This window comes from Fukomys damarensis, unplaced genomic scaffold (assembly GCF_012274545.1).
Source record: "Fukomys damarensis isolate Sample0158 unplaced genomic scaffold, DMR_v1.0_HiC HiC_scaffold_2, whole genome shotgun sequence".
NCBI lineage: Eukaryota > Metazoa > Chordata > Mammalia > Rodentia > Bathyergidae > Fukomys > Fukomys damarensis.
In genome coordinates, this window is record NW_022900914.1 from 19,317,738 (window position 1) to 19,337,038 (window position 19,301).

Sequence of the window (19,301 nt, forward strand, 5' to 3'; positions counted from 1 at the left end):
GAAAAAAAAAAAAAAAAAAAAAGGTGGGGGGAAAATTGGTTCAAGGAGTAGCGATGGTGTCGTGTGCTGCTAAGCGGGATGAGCAGATTCAGTGGGGTGTGGATGAGGCCCGACAGAAGTGGGTACAGCAGAGCTGGGGAAGAAAGGAAGTAAAGATAGCAAATAAGGGTAATTATTTTTTAAAGTTTTTCTTATATATTACAAGGATGCAGAGAAAGGGGATGGCAGTTGAAGGTATGCTCAGGAGAGGGCTCAGGTTTCTTCAATATACAATATAGTGTAGCAGGTGCACATGCCAGTGCCACTGACCTAGTAGAGAAACATCCTTAAGTATGTGACAGGAGATGGAATCTAGTACCCAAGAGGCAGAATAGGAGGGCTCAGGTTCTGACACATTGGTGGATTTGGAGGGGAGGACATGGCAGTTTTCTTCTGATTCTAATATTTAAGTCAAGAAGGAAGAGAGTTAAAAGTATGGACAAACATAGGACTATAATAACAGCATAAAACTCAAGCTGTGCAGGAGGGTTGAAAACAGATGGTGAGAATAAATAGCAAGTCAAGTGAATAGAGGGTCCTGGGGAATTGTGCTAGGGAAACAGAAGAAGCACAGATAAAGAGAAAGTAGCTCAGAATGCTTTTGTTTTGAGATTGTGTCTCACTATGTTGTCCACGTGGCCTCCAACTCCTGGCCTTAAGCCATTATCCTTCCTCAACCTCCCAAGTAGCGGAGACTAGAAGTACATGGCATCATGTCTGGCTAAGAACGGGAGTCTTGAAACTGACAAATCTGGAAGGGATACCCTTCTGGGCACGACAAGGTCTAGGATGTGTGTAGATCAAATCATTAGAGGTAAAGAAGCCAAAAAAGTAAAAGGCAAGTTACTGACTGGCTATGAAGACCATAGTCAATTATGGGGTTGGGAATGTAGCTTAGTGGTACAGCACTTGCCTTGCGTGCTTGAGGCCCTGGGTGTGATCCCATCACCACACACGAAAAAAAATTATGACAGGAATAAGGGCGTACACTGTTGGTGTAGCCGACTGGCAAAATCTGATGACATGTGCTTCAAAGACACCGAGGTTCTGGGCAGAAGGGACAAATCAATCATTCAGATGGGCAAGGAAAAGCAAGCAGGACACCTACCCCACTTTCAGGCCCAGTGGTACTGGATGTGGGAGAAAGAACATCCACCCTTTGATATGGCTACCGAGGAAGCAGGTCCTCAGTGCAGCCAGGTGTCAGTCAGAGTCAGAGGGCACCTAATGGAAAGAAGAAACATGTTCTGCAGGACACAGACTCTCCTTGGCACTACATTCTAAGGGAAATATAACGTAGATCATCCGTGACGGGGCATGAGCAACAAAACAGAGTTAAACGGCAATTTTGTTTAAAATCTGTAACAGTATAAAAACTAACTTTTGCTAAGATCTTAAAAATGGCGCCAAATAGCATTCCTCCTCCTCTACGTTCAGGGAGGTAATCTGACCTTAGATGTATTTAAATGTCTTTCTTTGACCTTAGGATCTCTTCTAGTCATGACATTCACAGACCCAGAATACTTTCCAGAAGTAGAGAAGTATTTCTGCATGCTCACAATAGCAACTAAGGTATACAGAACTTGAGTTTCCTTATGTACGGAATTTGGGAGGAGGAATTCTCACAGGAAATATTAAAAAGGCCTGATAGCTTCATTTTAAAATTTAGTTGTCAGTAGCACTGGCCTGCCCAAAGCTCAGCTGTCTGTGCACCACTCTGGGTACTGAACTTCAAAGAGGTCTCTGGGCCTCTTTCACGCCTTACTGGACCCTCCTCCTTTCTCCTTTCAAGTGGTGATCACACTTGGAGAGGCATTTCTGACTCTTGGAATAAGGAGGGCAAACTGACAGTAAGGAAAACTTTTATCAAGTATTATCTTTAAATATTTTTGATCATTTTTTTATTTCTCTGAAAATTATACATTAATATCAAGATGAAGGTAACATCTCAAATGTATAGGTGGTTTATAAATTTATATTTAAAAAACTACGGAAGCCACTGACAGTTGGGAAAAGGATAGATTGTAATCATACCTCTTCTCATATACTAAAAGCAATTTGGACTAAAGATTTAAGTCAAATAAAAAAAAGCTCAAGTTCTGGGTACACAGTACGTAGCTCTTCCCTTTATGTCCAACTCCAGGCTACTGACTTCTGCTGAGGCAGTGATGCTCAGACCTCTAGGCAGTGGGGGCTAAGAGAAGCTTCGGTTCTGCTGGGTCTCAGAAGAAGGATCTGGGTGAGAAGAAGGATCTGCCCTGGGTTGGATGAGTGATTAGAGAACAGCCCTGGAGACCAACAGGGAGGGCCAGCAGGACCTGAGAGATCTTTGGTCTTCAGAGACCTCTAGGCCTGAAGGGAGACAGCCACTGACATATTTCCTCCCATCTCAGCGGGGCTCATGGAATCTCCTAACACTGCCAAGCCTCAGGGGGCCACAGGTCCTCTTCCCTTTTACTCTTCACAGGATTGCAGCCATTCAACAACACTTCAACAACTACACTTCAGAGTAGCCAGCCAATAGAAGGAAGATAATGGCACATCTAATGGGGACGGGTCTCTTCCTACAGAAACAGCTAGTGATTGTGGGAGGGGGCAGAAGAAGACTTGGATGAAGGAAGAGCTTTTAGAGACACTCAAAGGTGTTAAACACACCTTTCTGAAGCTGGAAAACATGATGTTTAAACTGAAAATATCAGTAAGTGAATTAAAGTAGAACATATCTCTGTGACGCAGGATGTTAAATTGGATGATAATGTTTGAGAATAACTCAAAATGCAGAGCCAAAATATAGATGAAAGCATGTGGGAAAGAATAAGAGGCTTGGGGGATGGAGTCAGGAAGCTTAACATGCTTGTAACAGGAATTTCAGGAGGAAAAAGGAAAAAGAGGCCTTTAAAGTTAAATTTGTGGAACAGCTGAGGCGATAGTGACTAAATAAAGAATGGAAAAAGAGTGCCCAGCTGGAGAAATAATGATGATTAATAATAATAAAAAACAATGACTAATTATACGATCCATAACTATAATAGGTTATTCATTATTTCCTTAGCAACTAATACATATTTTCTACATGCCTGGTGATGTGCTAATCATTTTATTAACGTTAATCCACTTAGTCATTTTAGTATGTGTGCTGCCAAAGCGAGCACTCCTTACTCATGATATGAAGCTATAAGATATTATTTCTATCTTGCAAATGAGAAACTGAGGCTCAGAGTTGTTAGTTATCTTGCCCAAACCTTCCCAGCCAGTAAATATGAGAGCTGCAATTAGAACTTGGGCAGTCAGACTCAGAAAGCTGTGGGCTGATAGAAAGGGCACATGTATAAGGAGATTCTGCTAATATTTTTGAACATTGAGATTAAAGAGCAAACTCCTTCAAGCTTCCAAGCAGAAAGAACAAAGTATCTATAAAGGAAAAGAAAAATCATGTTGACATGGCCTGTTTATCTACAATGCCATCAGTCAAAGGGCAGTATTTACAGGTAGAAGGGCAGCAACTCAAGAACATTCTACCCAGCAAATGGGTACATCCAGATGAAAGGGAGAAATCCACAAATATTAAGGAATTTAGGCAGTATCTTACAAAATTATAAAATTTCACGGCACATGTGAGGAAAACACTTCTTTTAACCAAGCAAGAAATAAACCAGAGCAGAGGCCTCAAATGGGGAAGAAAGATGAAGCAAAAAACGCAGATGCTAAGGAGCAATATATCTTGTAATGCGCATTGTGCATGGTACAAGAATTCCATCTTGATAATTAAGAATGAGCTATGCAATGTTAACTGCCATCTAAGAATTTCAAGGAAAGCTCTGATACATAATAGATAATTTAGTTCAAGTTAGTAGCTGGGAGAAGTGATTAGAATGTTTCAAAGGTCTCAATGTAGGGAGTAAGAAGACTTGCTAAAAGTCTGACTTCACCAGAAGAGGAGGAATGGGGAAGTTGAGGAAAGTGAGTGTCTTGGCAGTAAAACAAAACAAAACAAAAAAGTGTGTGTCTTGGCAGAGGAAATAGTTGAAGTCCTGCTTTACAGTAACCAGAGTAGGGTATGTTTAAGAAGCTGGGAAAAGAAATTTCATGGACTAGACCAATGAAGGACAGTCTCCAACATGAAGAACAATGGAATGATTAGCAAGCAGGTAACCTGGTCATGCTAGCAAATATTCAGACATTTAAAAGGTAAACAAATACTTTCACAAACAGAGTAAAACACATTCATCAAGTGGAGCTGTCATACCACTTCCTGAGTCCTTTTACTGAAAAACAGAGACCACAGATTGGGACAGAAAGGATCAAAGTTTAGCTGTATATCTGTAAGGAAGTACTTAAATTTGAAAATAGTAGCAAATAAATTGTAGGCAGATGCAAACAAAGAGCAAAGAGTAGAAGTATTAATAGTACATGGTGAAATTTAAGTTTAAAGTCAATAAGCAAGAGGAAGAACACTTTATGTAACAATAAAAAGCCACAATTTGCAATGAAGCAATAATGTGCATATATACCAAACCCCACAGAAAATGAACAATGCAATAATTAATAAAAATGGAAAAACAATAAAAAAATACTGTAACAGATTTTGAAAGACTTTTTAGAGTTGGAGTAAATAGGAACATGGTAATAATAGAGAATTTTAAATTAGAAAATAAACTTATGTTCATTGAAAACTTTAGGAAAATTGATTAAGATCTTGGTTACAGGGGAAAACAATCTGACAGGTAGAGTTTTAACAGGCCACTTTTTTATTGTGATGCAAAATAAATTAGAAATAATGTAGTTAACTTTTAACAGCTTTTCTGTGGCCAACATACTCTTAAAAGTTTACTGATAACATAAGAAAGTCACTTTGGAAGTTTTTAAGTATCACTGCAACAGAAAACAAAAGCAAGCAAACAATAAAATGTGCTTGAGTTAGGAGGCTGAGTAAATTAATTATAAAAAGGACCTTGCTATTAGCAAGAATAAAAACAATTTCCTTACTTTAATCTCTGCAAGAGATGCCATTGCCCACGCTATGGTAGACCGCAGCCCAGCTGTCTTAATGTACGTTCTGCTGGCTAAAGGAACCCTACAAAGAAAAGATGCTGATTATATACTAAATTTTGTTAGATGTTAAACAACAGGACATAAATGAAAATGACTTATCTATTCCGATCTGAGAATCACTTCAACAAATTCATTGACATATACTAAAGTGTTCTCAAAATCAGAGAATATTAACCTTATTACAAAACACTTTCTTTCATGAGCACTTGGTCTGATCAGCCAGTGTGATGTTTCAGAAAGTTAAGTTTTTCAGAAAATTGAAATGTAAACTCTTCTTTCAGGAAGATCACTGCATGTTCAAGTCCACCTGGGCTACACGAGTTCAAGGTGAGTCTGAAATACGTAGTGAGACTTTGTCTCAAAAAGACCAACAAATGAGAACCAAGACCTGTCATATGAAGGTACAGGATCCCAGTAATGAATGTAACTGTATTGTAGACCTAGACTGTACTAATAAACTCAATAAAAAAGACCAACAAATGAGAACCAAGACCTGTCATATGAAGGTACAGGATCCCAGTAATGAATGTAACTGTATTGTAGACCTAGACTGTACTAATAAACTCAATAAAAAAGACCAACAAACAAACCAACAAATACCACAGATGAGCAATAAAGCTTCTCTTGCTATCCAGTTATCAAGAGGAACATATTTTGTGACCTAGATGTCCTATAGCAAGTGGATGTTAGCCCTCAAATTTGTTTTCTATTAAAAAAATTATTTTTGCTGGTACAAACCTATATCGCCAGCACTCTTGGAGGCTGAGGCAGGAGGATTCCAAGATTGAGTACAGCTCAGGCAACTTACCAACACAGCAAATCATTTTATTAGATATTCATCTTTTTGGAGTTAAAAGTATTAAAAAAATACACTGGGGCAGGGGAATGCAGCTCAGTGGCAGAGATTCCGCTCAGCATGTACAAAGGCCTAAGTTTCATTCCCAGCATTGCCCCACTATTTAACTGCTTTATGAATTCTTTGAAAAATGTATTTCATATATTGCTTATTTTGCTACTCTTTTCCTACTTTTGTTTTGGTGACCGTCAATAATTACAATGATTTCAATGTAATCATTTTTTTATTCCTGCCTATCCTTTCTGTTTGCTATTTTATAAAGCCAAAATACTTAAATCAATCAGTTTTATGAATCATTTACAAGAGTTAAGGCCTGGGACTCCAAAAGGCATTGCAGTATGACAGCCTAGAAACCTTGTATAAGAGAGCAGGTTAGGTTTGGTCTGGAACAATCTGTCAGGTATTGGGGTAGGTGGGGGCCAAGGGAGGCCAGCAGGGCACTGGGGCAGATAACAACCTCAGGAATCATGATCCTTGGTGGTAGAGATGTTCGTGGAGCCCACCATAGACCAGCAGACGGCCGGAACTCTATTGTGCAATGTTCTTAGATCTACAGTGTTCTCAGTACTGATAGTCAACTTCTAGTGCTCACCACTAAATAAAAGGCATTATAATAATTGGAACCATTTTTTAAAAAATTACAATTTAAGACTGCGGATGTATAAATATGAACTTAAGGCAAGCGCAGTAAGTAGCACAGGACTTTCCTAATCTTTGAAACGTCCCATTGCCTAAATTCACCTGGAAAAAGGGTATGTCAGTTGCTCTTACAAAAAATACTTGCTGCACTGTATAAGTTCAACAGATATTTTAAAAAAGAGATAAATCATTTGCACATATTAGTGTAGTACTCTGCATGACTAGGGAGACATCTGAAGAAAAGGTCAAAAACTAGTGACGACCTCTCACAATAGAAGAAAAATGGCAATAAAATCTGGAGAATATCCAATGAATTGAAGGAACTATGTTAAACTCTATTCAGACTAAAACTTTTAGCTTAAACATAGGCTTTGAAAATCATTTCATAATGTAGAAATAACTAGATATAATTTTCAGAGTTAATCACGTTATCAGTGGATGCATACGAGCAAGTCTTTTACAGCTCTCCTGGTTAGATCAGATCATATCATTAAGCTCCATGAAAACACGGGTTAAGCAGGGAACTCAAATGCTTTGCCTTTAATCCCTCTCTGTTACATCACATTTCAGGCTATAAATAAAACGAATTACATTCTTAAGTTTATAAACTCATAGGGATAAACCTGAAGCTTAAAATACAATAGTTACCTGAACAGAGGAATCCCTGCCACAGTGTAAATGTCATTTAAATGTACATAGATCTGAAAGAACAAAGAAAGTTAGAGTGGAACAAGAAACTGCATTACCAAATGACCAATTAAACTTCTAGTTTGAACTTATACAACCTATATTTTATTGAATTTATTGGTACATTTTAGGTATACAGTACAGTTACATTCACCACTGGGATCTTGTACCTTTACATGACAGGTCTTGGTTCTCATTTTTTCCCCTTGTCCCTGCCCTCCCTTCACCCCCTCCTCCCCTCCCCATTTACAAACTACAACCTATATTTTAATAAGAAATTCTAGGGCCTATGTGTCATATCTGGAAAAATGTTCCATATCTGTTTTCTTAAAGAGAGGCAAATTAAATTTTAAGTATATTTCAAAGAAAAATTCTGAGGTCAAGTTTTCATATAAGCTATATGGAAAATCGTGTTACAAAGAACTCGAGATCTTTTTTCATAGAGATTCTCTCAAAAAAATTTTTTTTTATTTTGATACCGGGGATTGAACTTGGATCCTTGTGCTTGCGATGCAGGAGGCAGAACCACTGAGCTAAATCCCTGGCCCAAAATTCTCTTAAATTGTCACACCTGGATAAGACTTCTCAACATTTTTGGTTAGAAAAGACTTCCTGAATCCACCCCAATTTTAGTCCCGGGTAATACAGAAGTTCACACAGGGCTATCATAGGCTACAAATACCTTCAAGGTAACAGAAAATGTTTTTAAGGTCAAATATATAGTAGCAAGCATATCTCTCCCAATTATCTCTGGGTAAGTTTCTGCCTCTATTTCCTTTCCACCCTTACGCCATGCAGAGAATGTATATGTCTCAAGTTATTATTAGGAGCTCATATGAATTTTAAAGGTAGCATCTTACATTTGTAGCACTTTAAAGCTTAGAGAATATTCTGACTGCCATTTTGAGCCTTAACATTTGATCCCCAATACTTTATCCCAAAGGTTTTATTTATGGCACTGGGGACCAAATCTAGGGCCACACAGATGCTAGGTAAACACTCTACCACTGAGATATACCTCCAGACCCCCAAAATGGCTTTTAATATAAACAGTTCAATCACAATATTCTAAAATTGATACATTTTCATCAAAATATCATCTGAAGTGACACCATTTACACATTTAATTCCTTGATTAGACATCACAGCTAAAGTTTCCAATGTTATATATTATGCATTTTAGCAAAGTATTAAAATTATTTTCTACTTACAATTTGTACTAAAGATGATACACTGATCTTGCTTTTACATATTTAATGCTAAGAGCAGCTTCTCCCAATATAAAGTTTTTTCCTATCAATTTTGCAGAACAAAATTTGTCATGATCCGATTCTATTAATTTTTAGTGACTTTTAGTATATGTAATTTTATTATCAATTTTGTTTTATATGATTGTTTCTACTAATTACAGCTATTGTTAATTGCATTAAATGGCTGGCAGGAATTAAATTTGCTAAGTTTTATGAGCCTAATCTATGAAAAAACTGTAGCTTTAACTCTGAGATGGAGGATGGAGGAGAGCAGGAGAAGATAAAAGATCTGGAAAGGTGATGAGAGGAACTCTAACATCAAAAACATTCAGGGGTGAAGGGAGGGTGGGGACAAGGGGAAAAAATGAGAACCAAGACCTGGCATGTAAAGGTACAAGATCCCAGTAATGAATGTAACTGTACTGTCTACCTTGAATGTACCAATAAATTCAATTAAAAAAAACCATTCAGGGGTCAAAATATTTTACATGAAAAGATGCTTATGTACTAGGTATTACTTTTTAAAAAGGAAAAATATTAAAAAATTAAAAAATAAACAACACACAGTATTCTGACTTATTTGGTTCATCAACAGATACTCTGTGTAAATACTCCAAGTAAATCCATATGACAAAGAACAAATTATGAATTAGTGGAATCACAAAAATGACTAGCTAACAGTTTTATGAGACGGCTTTCAAAATAAAGTGAAAGATATTTTTTGTTTCCCTGTGTATGTGCTCATTACCATGAAAAGATAAATATAATCCTCTAACCTTAAGAAAGGCACTGTTAACAATGGCAAATGAATTATATGTGCCAGGACCATTTTGTCATTCATTTTCTTTAAATAATAGATAGGGAATTTTATTAAAGAAGCTTGTTAAGTGGCATGGAGATTGTAGGGAGCATCTGTGAACACTAACTCACATTAAATATTTATTTTTCCTTCAACTTTGACCACATGACTCCATTCTAAGTTGTGTGTGCGCGCGTGTGTACATTTAGATTAGATAAAACATTTTCACAGTGAAAACTACTAGCAAAATTATCTGCAGTTCTACTTTTAAAGGGAGAATAGCCTGATCCATGTGATACGCCTTTTGAAACTCTATGGTAAAGTTGAAATGTACAATAAAATTAGAGGACACTGTCTTCCAAGAATTAGGCTACACCTATACAAGTTAAAAGAGTTATTCATTACCTCTAAATTTGGATTCCTCAAATCTGCTTTCCATCCAAACTGCTTCATAAGAGCAATTCCAATTATTCTTCCTACTTCCTAGAAAGTACAGATTATAGAGAAGAATATACTAAAATGAAAAGTTTAAACCTAAGCAAACTAACAGCTTTGCAGAAAAATTGAGTCGAATTATCTGATGGTAACTTAGAATCACAATGTTAAAATATGACTCTAAACTATTTTATGTTCAAAGCAGTAAGATTGTATTTGACCTCCTTCACCCCGTTTTACCCCTTGGTAATGATGTCTACTAACGTATACTCTCTACTGCAATTCTAGGTGTGTGAATCTAGGTATTTGGTCAGACCACGATCTGATAAATGTAGTCATTCTAAATTAGGAAATGAATACAAGCGAAATATGAATCATTATATAGCCATTACCATCCTTTTTGTTTAAAAATCTCCAGATCAGTAGTTAGACTCTACCTTTAGGGTATGTATACCTTACTAACCTTAAAAGGTTGCTGGCATGATGCAGACCAACCCTACATAATATTGACTGCTCAAACAGCCAACCAAAAATTTTCTCTGATAGCAACTATGACATCTGCTCATCCCTCGTGTTGTGACCACCTGTGTATTTATGGTCTTGGTCCCAGTTTCAACTTTACATACACTACCTGGTGCACAGTAACCACTCAGCAAGCAGAGAGAATTCCCATAAAGTTTAGGATCAGGAAATCAGGATTTCTAAATGCAAAGGACATCTATGAATTTAAGGAAACTTGGAGACAGAGGGTAAAAGGTGGTTGTTACATGGAATGGCGTACCTTCCTCTTAAGCACCTGAGGCTAAGTTAACAAAAATACGGTTTTAAAAGAAATTTAATCAGAAGAGATTAGGCCTAATTATTCATCTGGGCCTGGTTGTTGGTTCTGTGAGAGGTTTGCATCTGTCATTTTAAACAGGAGGCCACTTCAGGAGGCAGGCATACCTGTGCAGTAAAGACCTTTCCAATGGCTCCACTGCAGCGACAAGAAACTCTGAAGGTTAAGTCCTCCTGGCTATGAGCACCAGCTGCTTTCTCTACCTCCTTCTGAATTTCTTCTTTTTCAAGTTTATCTCTTCTCATGGTAGACTCTCTCTGCTCCAGGGTGTCTTCTGTTTGTTCTTCCAGCTGGTACTCCTTATGATTCTCTTCAATCTTTTGCATTTCTTCTGTTTTTAATTTCTTAGCAATGACGCCTTCGTTTTCTCTCATTTTTCTTTTTAGTGGGTTAGCATCCCTCTGAGAAAATTCTTCTCTATTTACATCAAGTTTAAGAAGATTCCTCCAAATTGAAACGGCATCCAACCAACTTCTAGGATCATTGTGTACAAGCTGTTGTACTTCATTAAGTATTTTTCCTAAATAAATAAAATCTCAGTTTATCCTATCTTGAGCCTTAAAGATGATCTATTATATTCTCTGCCTCAAAGTGCCATTATTTTTTTTAAAACATAAATTCTGTTGAAACTTCTACATAAATAAAACTTTACATTCATTTGGGAATTAAATTTATCATATGAATACTGTGTAGAATAAAGTTCATTCCTTTATATGCAGCATTAAAACAGCCTTAAAATCCCTATAGAATTACTCACTAATACTTAAACCACTTATCTTATGTCTCTAATTAACATATGCACAGTCCTAGAGTGTATATTGATTTTTAAAATAATGATGACCTGTCTATAAATATTAAGGTTAAAAAAGAATAAATTATAAAATATAGCTCAGAAACACAGCTGCTGAATCTTGGGTCTATTTCATTTTAGACCATATAATATTAGCATAAATCTTAAAATGAGATGCCACAGAGTAAAACTTCCAATAAATAATCCATTCATGACTTAGGGACTACCAGCATGCTCAGTAAAATTTCAACTTTTCTTGATGATCAAGGGTCATCAAAATGATCCAAAAGTAATTACTGTAGTTCCCTAAAGATGAGGTATATGAAATATTGGGATGAAATTATAATTGACCCCACTGTATCATACCTTGGGATTTAGTTTAACTTTTCCTGCTGGTCTTGATTTCCTGTCATTTGTATCTTTCTTGAAATGGTTTATTATAGGCTATGTAATGACACGGTCTCACTGGCATCGGCAATTGGACTGAAGTTTAAGACGGTCTCACTGGCATCGGCAATTGGACTGAAGTTTAAGGCGCTGGTTAACCCTGCAGTGCCCAACCCTTTTTCTGCACTTTCATCAAGATCCTTAAATTATTTTCACAGCCTATTTACAGAGTTAGGGTATGGGTAAGAATCTTAAGTCCCTTTTCACAAATGAATATAAGTTTACTGAAAACATTTTAAGGTCCTAGAATTAGGAAATTTTACTATACAGTATTTTCCAATTATATCACTCAGTTAAAACTTTATGAGGTGATAGTTTTTACCAATTTATTGTTAAAATAATGCATTTTAGGTTATTAGGTACTTCTAAATACAAATAAATGCAACTGACAGCATTTATCTCTACAGACACTGCCAGATCATAATTCACAAAGATGGCCTGGGACATTAAAATCTCGGAAGGCAGGCAGCAGATCACAAAGAAGAGAAATATTCTAATACAACTGCATGGTAATACAAAATACAGAAAGATATATGACTAATGATGACACATGTATGAATGAATCACAAAAATGTAAAACGTAATATTATTATCCAGAAAACAGAATATATCACATGGGTATAAAACAATAGGAATATACCATACCTTTACTTAAAGAAGCAGCAGTAAATGGAAGCAGCTTTTTAATCAGCAAAAATAACCTTTCAGCAGATTTTAATTTCTTCAGCATATTCAAATCAGAATAGGTAGTGAAAAGAACCTTTCCTGAAACGTATTCAACCTAGAAACAGACAGATATAATGCAAGCCAGTGTCAGAATAAGAACCACTTTCTTACCCCTTAATAGATCAAGGCTTATTCTCTAGATCAATGATGGCGAACCTTTTATTAGAGGCTGCAATGATATAAACAGCCTGCTGCAGCACATGTGCCATAGGTTAGCCACCAGTGCTTTAGACTAACAGTAAAAACTGACCATTTCCGTCTGAAGCATCTGTATTTGGTAGGGACCTACACCAGGTACTCCAAATATGTGCCCTCCCATCCTTATTTGCAATCCGTGAAGGCAGATGTTATTATGCCCATTTTACACATCAGGGAACTGAAGTTTAGTTTAGTTTAATTTGTATAAGGTTACACAGTCAGTGATCAGGATCATAGTTTCTGTTATTCTACCTCTTATAAAGTACACATATTTATATATACTGCTAGAAAAATAGGACACAAAATACTCAGTACTTTTATTACCGAACTTCATACACGATTTCAAAATGGGTGGGAAAAAAGTATAACGCAAAGGACAAATTAGGTACCTAGCCCAAGACAGACATGCATTAACCATCTGCCAGTGGTCTACCAGGAGGCACACAGCATGTATCTTGAATATAATGCAACAGAATATACTGACATAGAAATTAAAATATTATTTATAAGACAATATCCTGAATTAATCCCCCCCAAAACCAAGGAGTTTTAATGTTGCAATGCACTGATACGCTGTAAGTACTGTAAATTTGGAAGCTACGAAATATGAAGCCAACATTACTAAAATCTTGGGGAAGAATCCTGCAGGACTGGGGAAAAGGGATTTGAACAAAAAGACCAAGTTGCAGATGCAGATTCGGGAGAGAAAAAATGGCTGAGCTAAACTGTAATTTGGCCGGGCAACTTCTGTTGTATTAAGTTGATTGATAGTGTTGGGTGGATGGATGGCGTAGCGGAAGGCAGCTTGATAGATGGTCATGAAATTTTGAGTAGCACATATGGTCATGGTCAGCCATTACAGGGTTCTGATGAAAATGGTGGCAGAACTGAATTAGCTGGCAGAAAAATTTACTTCGGAAGAGGCATAAAAGACTGAGCATAGAATGTGAGGCTGGAGGGAGAAGCAGATTGCTAAGGAAGAAATGATGAGACTGAAAAATGGATAGACACAAGATAAAGGCATCAAGCAAATTGGCTTTAAAAACAGGAAGATGTGTGGTAAAGGCGGGGAAGACAGGAAATGCAAGGAGCACTTGACTCACAGGGAGCCTAATGTGTGTGGCAAATGGTGCTCAATACCAAAGGGAGCCTAAATCTTCCAGAACCAACCCAGCTTTCTTAAACTCAGGATGGACGTGGTTTGTCTTGAAATTCTCCTTTCAGCAGTAGCCACAGACTGATGAACGTTATCTCCTAAGTACCAGGGATCTAGGGTATCCCACAGACCTTGGTGTGAACATGGACTGAGTGCATTCCCCAGGGCTCCTGTACAGGAAGCCTGGTGTACAATGTGGTCATCCCGAAAGGTGGTAGAAGCTTTAAGAGGTTTGCATGGCCAGTGAGAGGTGATGGGTCATGGCCACTCTTGGAAGCGATTATCAGTGGTCTCAGGGAGGAGGCTGGGTCTCATGGGGACTGCTTCCTAGAAAAGCAGGTTGTTTTAGAAGAGCAAATGTGGCCCTTCCATTCTCTCATTTTCTCATTCGCGTACATCCATGCCCCTTGTACTTGCGGACAGTCCCTTTTCTGCTTCTTGGCCACGCTGTGATGCAGGCAGGGGGCCCTGGTCAGGTACTGGAAACACATTGTTTGAACTCTCCAGCCATCTGAATAGGGAGCCAGATAAGCCTCTTTTCTTTATATACTACCCAGTGTCAGGTATTCTACTATAGCAAAACAGAACAGACTAAGACGCTATGTGTTTATAGTTACAATTCAAGGGAACCTGTCCACCAAAGGGTTTATTTTGGATCTGACACAGTCTAACTGAACTTTTGAGACGCTAATTTCCGGGGTTACTCCTCCAAGTTGATGAAAGAGAATTTTCTGCTGAGGAAGGCCTAAGTTGACATCAATTAAAACCCAATAACTTAGGCATTAGCAGGGCAGATTATCAAGATAGGTGGAGGAACTGATGATGACATTATGGGGGAAAAATCGGGATGAGAAGAATGTTTAGAAATCAGTCTTTAAGGGGTTGGTGAGTAACCCAAACAAGAACTGGTTTCTAGAATTTCATTCTTTCTCATTGCACAGGTGATATTTTCTAAACTAAATATGTATCTTAAAATGTTCAGTCCTTGAAACACAGTAACTTTAAAAAATTCAGATTTTGTTACCTGGCAAAAGAATATACCTAATAGGACAGCATCACAAAACAACTTAATAAGACTTGAAATACCTTGCCAAGATTCTGAGGAAACGGAACTACATGTTTTATTGAAAATGTATAGTTTTAATATTTAAGACCTAAAAACAAGTATACTGATTCAAGCAGATTCAAGGTCAATGATTTTATCTAGTTGTCAGGGATAAAGACATTGATTTATAGTTCCTACTTACATAAAGATTTTAGTGTTTTTAATTTAAATATTAAGGACATTTTCTCTGAAAATATCCTTTTTAAAAAGAAATATTTCTACAAAGAACATGACTTCAGTTAAGAAGACCTACAGAATTTAATGTACTTAAGGCTTCAAAGCATAAGATGAATCACAGAATGTGCTGATGTCCTAAAATACCAGATACACTCTCAAAACCAAATTTAGCAATGTTATTCTCTTCAAAATTAATGCAAGGCCTACATTCTTTTTAGAAGTAATAAGCACATAATCTGAAGTAGTTCACTAAATTGTAAGACAGCCACTGTGAGAATCACATTATCATAGAGATATATGGATTATTCTTTGTGAGGCCTGTACTCCATCCGAAAGAAGTAGGGAGATTGAATTTTGGTACTCGTGATTTTGTCAACTGCTGAAGCTAGTATTTCCCAGTGTTTTCAGATTGCTTATAACTGATCATATTCAGTTACAGTCCTTAGGGAGAAATACAGCATTTAAAAATATTTTAACATTTGTTCTTGAAAAGTTATTTATATGATTTTTCCCCCCATTTGGAATTAGATTATAATAAAATGTCTAACACCAGCTGTTTTTAGGCCTAACACTTTTTTTTTTTTTTTTTTTTTGTGGTGCTGAGGATAGAACTGGGCCTTGGGCATGCTAGGCAACTACTCCTAACGCTTCCAAGATGAAATAATAGCTCTATTAGCTGTTAGCATATCCAAGCAGCTAGCGTTCTTTCCTTCCTTTAAAATTCATAGACTCGTTTGATCCAAAGGTTAAAAGTTTAAATCTAGGCAAAAACATATAGTATCACTAGGAGGTGTCAAAGCTCTCCTAATTCCACAGATGTTATTCAGTTTTAGAACAAATTTAAAATTGTCAAGTGATGTGTTAATATGGTGTTTAAGTTTGTTTTGGTTTTAGAAGATTTGGTTCAATGAAAAAATATATTTCATTTGATTTCCCAAAAGGCATTCAATCTAAAAGGAATACAGAGACTCTTGAAGAAGGCAACCTTTTGCAATCATCCCACTAGAGGACAGTAACTACAAAATAACGTGACTATCTGCTTACCTCTAACCTCCCATCTATTCCTACTGTTATGACACCATTAAAAAACTGAAAATTGCTTGGCCTATTCAGGGCTTGGGTTAATAGTCTTTGATATGTGGATTTACAAAGCTCATTGAAGCAAGTGAAAGGTTTTTTCTGATGTGCTGGCATTAGACACATCTCTAATACATTCAATTCTACCTTAAATAGAATTAATTCCTGTTATCATTTGTACAATAAATACTATTTAATTCACTATTATAAAGAAAAGCTTATTTTATGGTTTATATAATTTATATTACATAATTAAAAATATTAATTTAATATATGTGATTTTTAACATAATTTAAAAAATACTCAGGCACCTATAAAGAAGTTTGTCCAAACACTGAGGAATGGAGATCAAATTCCAATCTGAAGAAGGGCTAGATGTAACCTTCAGAATTCTAACATACAGAAAGTACAGAGGATAAAGTTCAATCCCATACCCCCCCACCCAAACCCCTCAAAAAATCTGTGTTTTGGAAACTTCACCACTAATGCAGAGTTGGGAGGCAGGAACTTTAAGAGGAGATTAGGTGATGAGGTCTTTGCCCTCATGAATGGATGAATGGTGTTACTGCAGGAGCGGGTTAGCTCTCCTGAGTGGGCTTGTTAGCTTTCTCTCTGTGTCCAGGTGTGCTCTGGTTTTTCCACCAGGTGATGCCTTCTGCCCTGTTATGCGGCAACACGAAGACCCTCAGCAGAGTGGGTGTCTCCATCTTGGACATCTCAGCCTGCAGGACTGTAAAAAATACATTTCTTTTCTTTATAAATTATTCAGTCTATAGTATTCTGCTATAGCAATGCAAAAAAGGATGAGCACATAGGGGAGCAAGTCAAACCACACCATGAAAATGTGGTTGGTGGGAGTGCAGACTGGTGCAACCACTATGGAAATCAATATGGAGACACCTCAGAGAGCTGGGACTAGAGGTTCCATTTGACCCAGCCATCCCTCTGCTGGGTATCTTTCCAAAAGAAGTGAAAGAATCACACCACAGTGATATATGCGCACCTATGTTTATAGCAGCACAGTTTGTAATAGCTAAAACTTGGAAACAGCCCATTTGCCCATCAGGTGGAGACTGGATAAAGAAGATGTGGTTTTTCTATAAAACGGAATACTACTCAGCCATAAAGAATGAGAAATTAGATTCATTCATAGGAAAATGGATACATATTGAGGATATACTCCTAAGTGAAATAAATAAGTCACACGTGTAAATACTGAATAGTTTCTCTGGTGTGAAAAACTATAATAGTACAAAAGATCCGAATGAGATAACTGACATTGTGAAATGGGAAGAAAAGGGCTAAAGGTGTAGGGAAGGTGGGAAGGGTAGGGGAAAGGAAATAAGGGGAAAAATATGAGAAAATGAAAAAATGGAAATGGAGTGTTTGTAAATGGGGAGGGGAGGAGGGGGTGAAGGGAGGGCAGGGACAAGGGGAAAAATGAGAACTAAGACCACCTGTCATGTAAAGGTACAGGATCCCAATGATGAATGTAACTGTACTGTATACCTAAAATGTACCAATAAACTCAATAAAAGAAAAAAATGTGATTGGCAAATCTACACCAGGGGAAACAGTGCTGAGAACTCTCTGTAGTGAGGGAAATGTTCTGTACCCTGTGCTGTTCAATACATTTGTGGTTTCTGAATGCCTGAAGTGGAAAAGTGAAATCTTTTTTGATTAGACTTTAAATTTTAATTGAAATAACCACTGTGGTTAATGGTAATCCTATGGACAGCACAGTCAGAGCAGGAGTCAGAAAACTAGGCCAGGTGAGTGAAGACTAGCTTTTATATTCTTAAAAAGGTACAAATACAAAAGAATATGCAACAGAAACCACATGTGATTTGGGAAGCCTAAAATATTTACTATGTGGCCTGTTGCAGAAAAAGCTTGCTGACTCATGATCTAGACTATAAAACAAACAACGCATCTTCTTTAATCCTGATTCAAATATATAAATTTAAAAACAAAAGGGACATTTATGAGACATGTTGAAATTTGAATACCGACTAGATAGTTTCACAAGGAATTATTTTCAGCTGTAATAGTGACAATGTGGCTTACATTTTTAAGAGCCTTTATCTCCTTTATAGTATACTGTATATTGTGCTATAAAAAAGAGTCCTTGTAACTTAGAGATATTTAAGTAAAGTTTTACAGATGAATGGTTCCTGGAATTTGCCACACGGGGCAGGAGTGGCAGGGGGTGTGAATGGAACAGAATTTTATCATGGGTTGATTTTTGCTACAGCTGGTTGATGAGTATGTGGAGTTCACCATACTATTATTTCTGTATATGTATGAAATTCTCCCTGGGGGAAAAAAAGCTAAAAAGAATCACTGGAAATCTTCTACTATAAGCTATGGGCTAGAGGATGTACCCACCTCAGAGTCACCTGGGAAGGGAGCCTGTTTTCCTGTTCAAATGCAAACCACCTGGCCTCATCAGCAGCCCTACCAAGAGAAAAGCCTTTGGTTCCGACACCCAAGGAAATGCAATTTCAACAAGCTCTCCTGGTGATTCTTACATTCACTAAAATTGGAAAACCACTGATTAAAATTGATGATTACTTCATAAAAGTAAACAATCACTTCTGAACTAATTTGTTTTGTAAAGTCAGATTTTTGAATATTAATTTTTCGAATCAAACCAAAGTTTGATTCCTGTGCAACTCATTCTAGAAGAACTAACATTTATTTAGCACCTGTGTTCACCACACACTGTACAACCTGTGCTGTCTAGCATAATTTTAACGTCCAAAGTCACAACTCTGCTACAGGAAAATGTCTGATTTGAACATGTCTTTTGATTCTACAGCCCATAGGTTTTTCACCATGGGGAGTTACAAAAACAACTTACATCCAGTGTCATAGGAAAGTTTCCCATACTACAGCTGGATCTCTGTCTTCAGGTTCCACAACTGTAGATACACCTGATCTTATGGGAAAATATTTAGAGAAAACAGGTACTTTCCGAACAGGTAGAGACTATTTGTCATCATTACTCCTTAAATAATACAGTGTAAC

At 37.1% G+C, this 19,301-nt stretch overlaps 2 protein-coding genes across 6 annotated transcripts in view; one reads left to right on the plus strand and one right to left on the minus strand.

Moving 5' to 3' along the window:
* The window catches only part of Tmem178a (transmembrane protein 178A), a 64,286-nt gene extending 53,213 nt beyond the window's left edge, over positions 1–11,073 (plus strand). Inside the window, exons 3-4 of the mRNA XM_033763715.1 lie at positions 5,373–5,418; positions 10,982–11,073. Coding sequence (XP_033619606.1) covers positions 5,373–5,418; positions 10,982–11,000 — 65 coding nt within the window. The 3' untranslated portion in view covers positions 11,001–11,073. The remainder of the gene's footprint in view (positions 1–5,372; positions 5,419–10,981) is intronic.
* Positions 1–12,702, minus strand: part of Thumpd2 (THUMP domain containing 2) — a 32,447-nt gene extending 19,745 nt beyond the window's left edge. For 2 of the 5 annotated variants that reach the window (XM_010604952.3, XM_010604955.3), the window contains exons 1-5: positions 12,478–12,695; positions 10,703–11,115; positions 9,728–9,805; positions 7,235–7,287; positions 5,026–5,113 (exon numbers count right to left, since the gene is read on the minus strand). In XM_010604952.3, the coding sequence (XP_010603254.1) occupies positions 5,026–5,113; positions 7,235–7,287; positions 9,728–9,805; positions 10,703–11,115; positions 12,478–12,562 (717 nt within the window). In that variant the 5' untranslated portion in view covers positions 12,563–12,695. Of the gene's footprint in view, positions 1–5,025; positions 5,114–7,234; positions 7,288–9,727; positions 9,806–10,702; positions 11,116–12,477 lie in introns of all 5 variants that reach the window. The other 3 variants (XM_010604953.3, XM_010604954.3, XM_019204667.2) reach the window with 3 other exon arrangements.
* Positions 12,703–19,301: the final 6,599 nt, after the last annotated feature.